This window comes from Xenopus laevis, chromosome 6S, assembly GCF_017654675.1.
Source record: "Xenopus laevis strain J_2021 chromosome 6S, Xenopus_laevis_v10.1, whole genome shotgun sequence".
NCBI lineage: Eukaryota > Metazoa > Chordata > Amphibia > Anura > Pipidae > Xenopus > Xenopus laevis.
In genome coordinates, this window is record NC_054382.1 from 8,100,555 (window position 1) to 8,114,045 (window position 13,491).

Sequence of the window (13,491 nt, forward strand, 5' to 3'; positions counted from 1 at the left end):
TGGGCTCCAGCTGATGAACAAACAAGGGATTTTGCCATTGAATGTTTCAACTATCCGAGTCCGACCCCTCCGTGCCATGTTCATTTCTGATGCTTTGGGTGGGCAATCGATTCCTATCATTAAAGGGGAACTCCACAAAAACACAACTTAAGCTTTTTGAAAAGTAAACACAATTTCAAGCAACTTTGCAATATACATCAATTAAAAAATCTGCAGACTTTTAATAATTTTTAATGGTTTGGAACAGTTCCCTAAGCCTGGCCCCCTGCTCTCCTGCTAATCTGTCTGACTACTTTGCTGAGCTGTCTGACTACTGTTACTTTGTATCAACAGCCATCTGTCCTCAGCCTGTATCCTCCAAACCCCACAATTCCCTGCACATGTGATTTCAATAAGGAACAGACCATCATAGTGCAATGCATTGTGGGTTATGTAGTTCCATCATGCTGTCTGTAAGTTGTGGAGAAGTTGTTACAAATTGTAACATCAGTGTTTAGTCCCTCCCTCCCTGCCCTGATTTCAAATGTTGCAGAAAGAGAAGAACTGTTAAACAGCTGGATTTCAGCATAGAAAATGGCATTTATTCATACTTTTTGAAGAAATGGGTATATTAGGGGCTTCTCTGTTATGTGGGCGTCTTTATCAAATTTTGGTTTGAAAGCCGGAGTTCCCCTTTAAAAAAGAAAGTGAGGATGGAAGGAAAAGGGTTGACAAATTGCTGCAAACAAACAGGATGTCTAGGGGCATAACAGAGATTGAATAGAAAGGGAATCTTCAGGGCACCACTAGAGTTGTAGTTATTTGAGGGGTATATTCAGCAGTATTTATTTCAAGAGGAAAAAATATTAGGGGGGTAATTTACTGTGTATTCAATCTGTACCTTGTACTATAGAGGAGACAGTAAATATGGGGTGTTATTAGTTTTTTTTCAGGCACTCTACTACTGATTTTCTGTTTTGACTCATAGACAACTCCCCTGGTTGCTAGGATAATGAATACCAAGCAAACAGATATCCTTTTAAACTCCATGCATGAAATGAAGACCAACTGCAAATTGTCTTCTGTGCTCTTTTTCCGTGTACACTAGGGGGCTGATTCACTAACTTCGAGTGAAGGATTCGAAGTAAAAAAACTTCGAATTTTTGTGCTCCTCGACTATTGAATTGGCGTAAATTCGCCTAAGTAGAATGATTCGAATAGATCGAGCGCAAAAACGCTGCGACTATTCGCCATTCGATAGTCGAAGTTCTGGATCGAGCGCAAAAACGCTGCGACTGTTCGCCATTCGATAGTTGAAGTACTGGATCGAGCGCAAAAACGCTGCGACTAAAAGTCCCATAGGCTTGTTTTCCAAGTTTTTGATCGAATAAAAAGGCATTCGATCGAATGAAAATCCTTCGAGCGAATATTCGATCGAGCGCCTATTCGCCTGGCGAATATTCGCCAATTCGACTATTCGCCAGCGCGTAAATTCGCCCGAATTGCCTATTCGATTCTATCCGATTCTATTCCCCAGTCGAATTTCGAGGGAATTTAACCCCTCGAAATTCGACCCTTGATGAATTTGCCCCTACGACACAGAAACAATACAATATTTTTATGATTATTATTATTATTACTCACATGTATTCATAAAGGGCCAACATACTCAGCAGCGTCGTGCAATAGAAGGGCGTATACCCCGGACAGACAGATTACATACAAAAATACAACAGATACATCAGGATCCTGGATCAGTAGAGAAGGGTTTACTTTTCTATATGCCTAAAGTCTTTGGCATTAGCCCTTGAGTTGCCTTTATAGTAAATACAGCCCTATACTGTACAAATGCTCCTACACTTGCTAACCCTTGGCTGCTCAGTCTGCACCCCACTATCAAAGCACGCTCCCCCTGCTCCTCTGTTGTCCCCCCCTTTTCGGTAGATTACTTGAGCTCCATTTGCGCCCTCCCAATTGTACCGAAGGCCCGCCCTCTTCTTTCTACCCCTAGTTCTGGCCTTGACTGTGCAATTTAAATGAAACCTATCTTCTTTGTTATTTATATTCCATAGTCCTATTTCCATAGGATAGTCCTGATTTGTGGACCTTAACACAGTAGAGTTTAAGAAGGAATGGATTGAGGCCCAGGTGGACCTGGGTTTGACCCAGGGGGTCTTTATTTGGGTACTTAAATGTCAGCCAGTATTAAACTCCATTCACTGTGGGTGATCAGTGTTGCACTGTGGATGCTGCTTCCCATCACTGACAGTTCTGCAGAATTCTACCATTGACTCCAACCCAGAAAGTGCTAATTGCTGCAATATGTCATCTGCAGACGCAGCCATGTTGCTTGGGCTTTGTGTCAATTGCTTTTCAATATCTGACTCCTTTATTGTTCTGTTTGTGTTCCCTGTGCGGAGCTGTGAGGCACAGCTGTTTCTTCTTGAGAGCACAACAGAAAGCATTGTAAAAATCACAGCTCACAATCCCAGGGACCCTGACCACCATCGCACATGAAATGTTACATGTTAATTAGGGATTTGATGGTAATGGCAGATGTGACACGGGCAGACGGGACTCATTAGTGGAGCGGTTTATATGTACAGCGTTTAATGTTGGAACCTAAATAATTCTTCAAATAAAGAGTGCGAAACGATTCCATTCTGAACTCATTAAATGCAATACTTTCTTTGCAGGCCACGTTTAAAGGATGGATGGATATAATGTACGCTGCCGTTGACTCGCGTGAGGTTAGTGGCCATGTTCTGTTCACTTATAATACAGTATGTCATATTTTTATTTTTAAGACATGAATGAAAGGAAATGTGCATTTCCGAGATCCACCGATGCAACATTTCCCATGGTTGTAAAGTTATTTTTAAAGGGATACTGTCATGGGAAAAAAACATTTTTTCTAAATGAATCAGTTAATAGTGCTGCTCCAGCAGAATTCTGCACTGAAATCCATTTCTCAAAAGAGCAAACAGATTTTTTTATATTCAATTTTGAAATCTGACATGGGGCTAGACATATTGTCAATTTCCCAGCTGCCCCAAATCATGTGACTTGTGCTCTGATAAGCTTCAATCACTCTTTACTGCTGTACTGCAAATTGAAGTGATATCACCCCCCTCCCTTTCCCCCCCCCTGCAGCCAAACAAAAGAACAATGGGAAGGTAACCAGAAAGCAGCTCCCTAACACAAGATAACAACTGCCTGGTAGATCTAAGAACAACACTCAATAGTAAAAACCCATGTCTCACTGAGACACATTCAGTTACATTGAGAAGGAAAAATGGCAGCCTGCCAGAAAGCATTTCTCTCCTAAAGTGCAGGCACAAGTCACATGACTGGGGGCAGCAGGGAAATTGACAAAATGTCTAGCCCCATGTCAGATTTCAAAATTGAATATAAAAAAATCTGTTTGCTCCAGTAGCACCATTAACTGATACGTTTTGAAAAAAAACATGTTTTCCCATGACAGGATCCCTTTAAAGCAGTATCTCTATATCCCTTTATGTTATATGGGAGTCTAGGTCTGTCAACAAGCTTGCTTCTGCTGCATACAGTGGGTTCAGGAGGCACAACCAGCAGTGCAAAGAATATATAGGTATCAGTTTACTAAGGTGCGATAAGCAGCCTGTGCGACAGCCTGTGCCAGAAACAAAGGCAGAAAATCCACAAGAGCAAGTTTACTAAAGTGCGAGCACTTCTGTCGAACATATATATTAACGCTTATTATCGCATTTGAGCTACTTAAGTTGTCTCGCAAGGTTTACTAAAGATTATCACCAGAATTCTCGCTAAATATAGATAAAATTTACATTTTATCTCCAAAAAGACAGAATTTGTATAGTAAAAGAGGAGTATAGTCAGTTTTTTAAACATAAGCAACGGAAATGAGTGATTGCACTGGAGAGGAATGATACTTATAAATGTAATTTTAGTGAATTTATTAAGAACAATTAATATAATTGTCAAATAATTTATTCCTGATAGAATTGGCCATAAGATATTAAATAATACACTATTAACTGGTAATAAATACTCTTCTATATAAGCTCATTTATATACAATATTCATTAGTGTGGTCATTGGCAGTGGTGCCAAAAAAAAAATCTCAAGATTTAAAGCAGATTTTGCAGTTAACCTCAGTGTCGGACTGGACTGGCGGGACACCGGGAAAATACCCGGTGGGCCCCGACCCTCATGGGCCCCTACTGGGCCAGAACCCCTCTCTAAATTGAAATTAAATTTGAGAAAAAAAAATTCCCGGCGCTGTGCAGCTCCACATGCGCACCAAGCGGCTACTTTGCTGAGCCAGCGTGTCAAAGTGGGGGACGGGTGGCTGGAGGGGGGCCCTCGGCATCAGTCCGACCCTGGTTAACCTAAACGAGCGTCACAAAATCTGCAATTTGCCAGAAATAACGTTCAAACGAACTGCTACGCTTGCGTAATTAACGCCACTTATCGCAAGACAAATTTGTCTCATCGCACTCAAGTAAACATATATGGGCCATGGGTTATAGACAATTTTTACAAACTTTAGTAAACGGACCCCATACGCAGCCAGAGATATACTAAGGCTCATTTACTACGTTTAAGGCAGGGTGCAAAAAAAGGGGTGCAATCTGAACACCATGCCTTCCATGTTAAATTAATTTCTGCAGGTGTTTGCACTCCTGAACACAGCACTGCCTGCATTTAGACAGAAATGCAGCTCCTCTCCCACCCCTAACTTGCATGTCATTTAGACCCCCAAGTAAGGGAGTGTCCACTAAATCAGGCCACATTGGGGCCCTGTACTGACCGGCTGCTCTATGCACAGGGCTGACCTGCACCCATCAACTCAGTATTAATGCACGTCATACTGGAGTTATGGGCACTGCAAGGTCCTGGGCACAGCCAGACCCCAAACAATTATCATTCATATCTCTAAATGATCACAAACACTTTTGCACATTTTTAGCGCTCTTGCACTTCTGTCGAGGGTCTCCTTTCAGAAGCACCTCATTCACATGGCGCAGAAATCTTTCTACTCCCTCAGATCACGACTTAGTAACATCTTCTGCCTCATTCACTCACACATGGTGGTCCCTTATAATTATGTGTAGTTATTTAACTCAGCCAAGTCCCAGATAATATATAATAATCTGCAGACAACATTGGATTGGGGTTTAAAGAGAGGAGCTAAATAATATTAAAGGATTTTATTGGCCAGCTTTAACCCATTAGAATTGGCCCAGATGCATTTCTTATTTACAGTATATAAAGACTTGGGGGTAGATTTATTGAAATTTAGAAAACTTTGCTTTGCAAACTTGGTTGTTCCCCTAAATATCCTAGGCAGAGTCAACGCACTGAAGATGGTTTGAGTTCTGTGTTTGCTTTACCTCACTTTCACTGATATAGAAGGATGAACACCTCCTTGTAACCTCTTGTGCTCCTTCCTTGAACCTTCTCTGTGATGTGCAAGAATGGGGCATGCCCGGGAACTCCCCTGTTCCTCCCCCCTCTTGCTCTGCTGTACCCCCATTTCTGGAGAGGGGACTGCAAGCGCAACTCCCAATAAGGTGTCTTTGGTGCATTGCAAACAAAACCTGTAGCACTTTGCTCCTGTGCTTTACACCTGGCCTTCAATCCACATTAAATAAGTCCTATAATAAAGTAGAGTGATAGACCATTAAGTGGTATGTTTAAATACATAACAACAAGTAGACTGAAATTGTATGAAGTTCAGAATGAGGTTGAAGCACAATGACCGTAATAGAGATAACCAGGAGTTTGAAAAATTATTACAATAAGCCTTTCATTTCTTTCTCTCGTTCTTTACTCAGATTGAACAGCAGCCAATTTATGAAATAAATAAGTACATGTATCTGTATTTCGTGATCTTCATCATCTTCGGATCTTTCTTCACACTGAACCTTTTCATTGGTGTCATCATTGACAATTTCAACCAGCAAAAGAAGAAGATAAGTATCTGAGCTGCAGTATGTGTAGTGATTAATATCTTTGATGTGTTCAGTTGAGGCAGGAATGTTGGAGCCCCTTGTTAGGTGTGCAGGGGGCTGACATAAATCAGGGATGTTCAACTTGTTCCCCACTAAGCATTTGCCTAAACCCATTAAGCTGAATGCAACTCACAGGATCCCTATAACAGTCCTCTTTACTTCCTATTGCAAAGCAGCAGTTTAGACACACTTTTTCCCTTTCATCTCCCCTTCACCTCTGAGTATTTTGATTGGACAAGAACCAATGTCCAAGGCATGATATTAAATAGTAAGTTATATTTAATAAAACAATCAGTGATTTGCCATTCAATAAAGCTATGAATGATCTGCCACAAATCATATACAGATGATTAGCTGGTCAACTGCAAGTTATTGAACCCTCCAACCATCATAGGCTGATAGAAGATGCTGAACTTATCTACTTGTGGGATGCATCTTCTAAATGTCATCCATTGATTTATGATAATTAATGGAGATATGTTGATGCTTTGGCCTTGCTTAGGGCTATGAACCATGGCATCAGCATTTGTGGCTGTCTCTGTTAATCTCTATGCTGCTTAGATCTTCAGATCTTCTACAGTCAGATGCCATCTTGTTCTATATTTGCCATCTTTCCCTGTTGTGCCAGTCTTATCCTACCATTGCTATCTTTCCTACTGTTTCCATTTTGCCCTATTGTTGCTATCTTGTCCTTCTGTTGCCATCCCTCCCTACTGACACCATCTTTCCCTGCTGTAGAAATTTTGCTCTACTGTTTCCAAGACAGTTTGTATAAAATGTAACTATGGTTTGGAATTTGGTTCTTTCCAAATCAAATAATACAAAGGGGAGATGCAAAAACTCTAAGGCTAGCCCTCTGGTGGGTCAAGAGCAGTGGCTGTGGGACATCCAGAAAATTTGCTTTGAGTAAAACTTAGGAAGAATGCTTATTTGCTTTCCTAGAAACTGCCAGAAATCAGGTCAGTTAAGGTGAGATGTTGTGTTAGATGCTGCCCTAGATGGTTGTGGAACTGATTCACTGATGACTGATTCACAAATGCTTCTACTTGTATCTGTAACCTTTATTACGAGTCATCGTGGAGCAAATGATGGATCTCATATGGAAATTTCAATGCCATGCATCTGAATGCCTAGATTCTTCTGCCTGTGTCTCTAATTTTAAGAATGCTCTATTTTTTTATATATTTGCAACAAGAATAATGTTTTTGTCATGCCTCTTTACTTAGGTGGGCAGGACATATTTATGACAGAGGAACAAAAGAAATACTACAATGCAATGAAGAAGTTGGGATCTAAAAAACCCCAGAAACCTATCCCCAGGCCACTGGTAAGACAAAGGTTCTTCTGATAGAAAATTGTGGGTTAGTTAGTTTAGTAGCATAGCTGGTGTGCAGGAACTTTATTTGGCCTTCAACAATCCACTTTGAGAAGGCAGCGTTTATTTATTAAATATTTTGGAATTCTTGACTTGGAAGCAAGTTTTGGTTGTATAAAAAACCAGAGTATTGCCAAACAGAGGCTGTGAGTCCACATGGAGGATGCCAAATAGGCAATCAAAGCCCTTATTTGTCACCCCCAGGAACTTTTCACTTTTCTCCCCAACTCTTTTTAAATTTGAATGTGGCTCACAGGGATAAAAGGTTGGGGACTTCTGCACTAGAGAAATGCTTTGATAAGACCCTATTATAGTGTATGTAAAGTGCTGCTGAGCCTCCCAATTCCAGCAATACTCATCTTTCCCTGCACTCTGACCAGGCTTTAAGCCACACTGGTTCTTTCTTTCACATTATTGGGCTTGAGCCAACAAGATCCCTCAGTTGGCTAGAGTTCTCTTTACATTTCTTCTCCAGACTGTGGACGGATTCCATCAACCCAGCTCAGCATGGTCTACAGAGCTAGTCTCCCTACTCTTCAGTAGTGGCACAGGGTGGCTTAGGGATAGTTTGTTCTGAAAAAAAACATTACTGTGCATCATTACAAGTAACACTGACATGTTTCTGTTATAGGAATATTTGAGTGGTACTTTAAATATTGTTATTGAGGAGAAGATGTCTACAAGGAGAATGTTTATCCAACCTCAACAGAATGGTGGTCCATTTTTTGGACCCAAAACAAAGGATAAGAATTATTGGTGTAAAGTAAACAAAGTGAACAGGAATCATAGACTTAATATGGACACAGTGATGGACACCAAATGAGTCTATACTCACGTACCTTGTTGAGTGTGTAATCACTGCAGTCAAAGGCTGTTTATGCCTTGAGGAACCATTTCTCAGGTAGCACTTGTGAAGGGGGCTGTTTTCAAGAGAGGTTACATGCTCTCCAATAGAAAAGTATTAGCTTTGCTAGCCAATTAGGCCCCCAATACCCTCTTCGGAGGTAAGGGAGACAAACTGCACTAGCAGTTGATTATCATATATTTTGACCGATCAGGTTTCTTTAGCAGGAACTGGAAACAGCAAAACTGACTGTCCTGTTTGTCCTTCCTAGGGACCCAACAGACCAGGGAAACTGGTTTTAGGCACTTAGGTCCCAGGTATGGGGGTGAGAGCAAACTGGGTTTAGGAACAGGAAGTAATGGTTGACGGAGAGGGTTCTGTGTCACTCAAACTTTGAAGGGGGTCACATTTTTGTAAATGTTTTCATTTGACTTCTTTTGTTAATGCACATTTCCACCAAAAACAAGCCTTATCCTTTACATATAACGTCTTGCATTGTTTTCCAGAACAAATTCCAAGGCTTTGTCTTTGACGTTGTGACAAAGCAAGCTTTCGACATCATCATCATGATCCTTATTTGCCTTAACATGGTCACTATGATGGTGGAGACAGATGATCAAAGCAAAGAGATTGAGCTTCTACTGTACAAAATCAACCTGTCGTTCGTGGTTATCTTCTCCGGAGAATGCCTTCTCAAGATCCTTGCCCTCAGGTACTACTTCTTCACCATCGGCTGGAACATCTTTGACTTCGTGGTGGTGATACTTTCGATTGTTGGTAAGTGAATAAGTATTTATGGTATGTTGTACACTATCATGTTACACATTTTGTTTGAGCAGGCCCTCTGTCCCATTTGCTTGTCTGTGCTCCTGGGAGAAAAAGATGGTGGGTTAATATGCTACAACCTAACATATTGGCACCCCAGTTTATTATAAGGGATGCATTGCCTCAATTCCATAGGGTCCAGATTCAGCCGAATATAAATCCTGCTAAAAATAACTTAAATCCGGGATTTTGGGGATTCAAGTTTAAATTAACTTAAACGTTAAGACAATTTGCAATTGGTCTTTATTTTTGTTCTTTGTGCTTTAAAATGCATATCTTTGTGTTCTGCTGCTCTTCTGTTTGGAATTTAAACTGTGGACGCTAGGGTCTCAATTACCTGTAGGATACCTGGATCAACAATTAACTGCACACAACAACATGTATTGGTTACAACAATGCTTAATTATTGTTTAGTTTATTGTTATTATTATATACTCGGGCCTTGAATGGTGATTTACACATAATAGATGTATTTTTTCTATCTTTTGATATTTTTACTTAGATACAAGGATCAACCTTTGAGAAATTAGCCACTCTGTTACGTCCATAACTCTATATTTTTGGAGCTGCAACAGCTTGGAAATAGATTGTACCCCCTATTGTAAAATATAAGGATATTAGCAGTAACCAAGAGTTCCATGACCATATAACGGCAGAGGTTGCGTGCCTTCATATAGGTCATGGAACGCTAAGGTGACTTCTAATGTCCTAATATATTACATCAGGGGGTCCTTCATTATAACTGATGACATCACTAACCAGCGTTTCTAAGGATATATTTACAGTATATTCGTGGCTCTTGTGTATTATATATTGATAATTAGTAGGAGTACTCTTTAAATGTACATAGTTTCTATCACAGCTATTTTCTTACTTGTGCCTTTTTTTACTTTTTTACCAGGAATTGTACTTTCGGATATTATTGAGAAATATTTTGTATCACCAACACTGTTCAGAGTAATACGCTTGGCAAGGATTGGGCGTATACTGCGACTTATCAGAGGAGCCAAGGGAATAAGAACCCTTCTGTTTGCCTTAATGATGTCCCTTCCTGCCCTCTTTAACATTGGCCTCTTACTCTTTCTCGTCATGTTCATCTATGCCATTTTTGGGATGTCTAACTTTGCCTACGTGAAGATGGAAGGGGGCATTGATGATATGTTTAACTTTCAGACCTTTGGAAACAGCATGATCTGCCTGTTTCAGATCACCACCTCTGCTGGTTGGGATGGCCTTCTAAACCCCATTTTGAATAGTGGACCTCCTGATTGCGAGCCAGATATTGCCAACCCTGGTAGCCCTACTCTCGGGAACTGTGGAAACCCCTCTGTTGGGATTTGCTTTTTTGTCAGCTACATTATCATATCGTTTCTTATAGTTGTAAATATGTACATTGCTATTATCTTGGAAAACTTCAGTGTTGCGACTGAGGAGAGTACAGAACCATTGAGTGAAGATGACTTTGAGATGTTTTATGAAGTCTGGGAAAAGTTTGACCCGGAAGCCACACAATTCATTTCTTACTCAGTCCTTTGCAACTTTGCGGATACCCTCTCTGAGCCCCTGCGTATAGCTAAACCAAATAAGATTAAACTCATTGCAATGGATCTTCCCATGGTCAGCGGAGATAGGATCCATTGCTTGGATATACTGTTCGCTTTTACCAAAAGGGTTCTTGGGGAATCTGGTGAGATGGATGCTCTTAAGATACAAATGGAGGAGAAATTCATGGCCGCCAACCCCTCAAAAATTTCTTATGAACCCATCACCACCACTCTAAAGCGGAAACAGGAGGAGGTGTCTGCTTTCATCATCCAAAGAGCCTACAGGAGGCACTTGTTGTATCGTTCCATGAAACAGGCCTCATTCCTATATCGTCACAGATCATGTGATGTCAACATCATTGAAGAAGAGGCCCCGGAAAAAGTGGGCCTTATTGCCTACATGATGAATGAGAATTATGGGTGTCAACTGGATAAAGTAGAATCCTTATCCTCTACTTCTTTCCCCCCTTCCTATGACAGTGTCACCAGGGCGGCCAGTGACAATAGCCCTTTAAAATTGGAAGACTCCACAAACGATTTCACAGATTGTAAAATATGTGCCGACAGGGATAAGGAATCGTTTGTATAATCATCGTTTTGAAATGTTTTCCGATATTGTTTACAGAATGATATGATATAAAGTGCACAACGGATCTGCCAGCCTTCATATTAAATTTTATTGGCGGGTAAAAAAAAAATGAAGTCGAAAGTGCTTTTACCGCCGGACTACTGGGAACCAGTTCATCCCATGGTGGGAGGGTGGATGTGAATGCTTTGCTTTCTGTCACTCCATGGAGAACTTATGCAGAGTCACAGACATGAAAAGCCGCGGTTATGTGTATGCGGACGTGTACGGTTGGTGCAACGTATCTCCCTGCGCAGAAATGCCTGACTGTATACATTCATTTATGGTCTTATTCTAGTGTGTTTAGTAAAGGAAATCAATGACCTTGCATTCTAAATTAAATCCAAATATCACAAGCTGCTGTAGCAAAAAGTATACACTTACTGTATATGTCTTGAATGGTCTTTCATAAATTTATATTTGATATTTTTTTTTACATAAGAAAATAATGTTTCTCCTTTTTTTTCCATGAAAGGGGGCGGATCCTCGCGGAACGATCCGCCATTCTAAACTCGCAAATAATGTTAAATTAAAAAGAAAAAAAAAAAAGGAACAATAACAAGAACTGTTGGATCTTGCTGCTGAAAATTGTTTTGAAATATTTGAATTGTTTATTACGAGCTGAACATGTAATTGCTTGGCATGAGTAATGCAAATAAAGCTTTTAAAAAGGGGTCAATTAAATGCGTACTAAATAATGAGCGAGACGTCTTGCGGGAGGCCATGAGGAATGTCGTTGGATTGTCATGTTGGCCTATGGGCTGATTTTTATTAGACATTATTATTATTATTTCATGAAGGCAACGTTGTTGCCAAAAAGGGTAACAGTCCAGAAACGTATTTTATTTCAACAAAATACTGGAAAGGGTTGTGTTTGAATCATTTTTAATTCTTAAAAATATTATTGCTGAATTCTATGTTAAGCTGGGTGAACTAATGTAGATCTTTTCATTGGGCAAGATCCCGGAACGTGTAAATCATTACCCATGGATCCCAACCAGTAATAGGAAGTCTATGCAGACCCATTGGGGAAAGACCACAATAATGTGCTGATGAGATCCTTGCACAGCAGGGTTCTTACCTGCCCTACAGATATCTACCCTATTATTATTATTCAGAAATTCGTTGAGCAGGTCATCAGGAAAGACCCATACATGGACCAAAAAGTTGCCAGATCAAAGGACAAGTTGGTGGCCTGTGGGCAACTTTTGATATTGCACATTGATATTTCTTTATACAGCCTATTAACTCATAGAATCTGTTAATCCTGATTGGTCTTTTATGGACACTTCTAAACAAAGAATTCACACAAAAAGTTTTCTGATTAGTAAACTGTGGGCCATAAAACAGTTCTGAATGTGAGGTACACATTAAACCCATGGGCTCTAGAAGCAAAGCTCTGTCTTACAGATACAGATCCTTTAAATATAATGGTTCCCAAGCTGTGGGGCAGTGGCAAGGATGAGGGGGGCAGTCTGGAGGTTGGTTAGGTTGAGAAAGCCTATCTTGAAGGTTTGTGAGATTCAGGGTGAATATATATTAGGTGTCTTAGATATGAATTTGTCTACTCATTTCATGAGCTAAGGGGAACCCTGACCAAAGGTTGGACCTTCAGGAGGGAGCTTGGCAAAAAGTTGGACATTTATGGGGGCCCACACCAAAGGTAGGACCTCAAAAAGTTGGATTGTTTAAGAGACATTCATAGTTCCTTTGAACTCTATGTCTGGTATTGTTTCAACCTCAAGTGGAACGTCAGTATCTTCTCTAATCTCTCCAGCAAGGGGCTATCAGAGTGCAATGGAGAGTCAGTATTTCATAATATGTAGGAAATTTTTTTTGTTCCTTTTATAATTATTTCTGTTTAATTGGTGTAATCGTGACTAATGGTCATTAATGTCCAGTTCATTACCTTAATAGATATAGATTTAAACATCATGAACATCTAAGGAACAATCTAGGAAGGAGCATACAAAAATATGCAACGGAGAACGAATTTACCAGATTGAAGAGACCAGTGTGTCTAGAACTAGTCCTTGGACAGCAGTCTCTCCTCGTCAGTACAAGAGTTCAAATGTTTTAATGAATGATGGAAAGATCAATTTAATTACATCAGTAACAATACTGAGAGATTTTTAATTTTTACATATTGATCCAGTTCTTCTCCTAATTATTTAGTCACAGTGTATCTGATAAGAAGAGGGCAGGTCTGGGGTTTCAGTTGCGTGGATTGGTGTAAATTTTGAATTGCTTTGTACTTAGTCCTGGGAAGTATTTTATTGTGTTTG

General features: G+C 40.2%; 1 protein-coding gene across 8 annotated transcripts in view; it reads left to right on the plus strand.

Moving 5' to 3' along the window:
• The window catches only part of LOC108719816 (sodium channel protein type 5 subunit alpha), a 239,232-nt gene extending 227,355 nt beyond the window's left edge, over positions 1-11,877 (plus strand). For all 8 annotated transcript variants that reach the window (XM_041567344.1, XM_041567343.1, XM_041567342.1 and 5 more), the window contains 5 exons: positions 2,676-2,729; positions 5,817-5,954; positions 7,216-7,320; positions 8,719-8,989; positions 9,939-11,877. In XM_041567344.1, coding sequence (XP_041423278.1) covers positions 2,676-2,729; positions 5,817-5,954; positions 7,216-7,320; positions 8,719-8,989; positions 9,939-11,170 — 1,800 coding nt within the window. In that variant the 3' untranslated portion in view covers positions 11,171-11,877. The remainder of the gene's footprint in view (positions 1-2,675; positions 2,730-5,816; positions 5,955-7,215; positions 7,321-8,718; positions 8,990-9,938) is intronic.
• Positions 11,878-13,491: the final 1,614 nt, after the last annotated feature.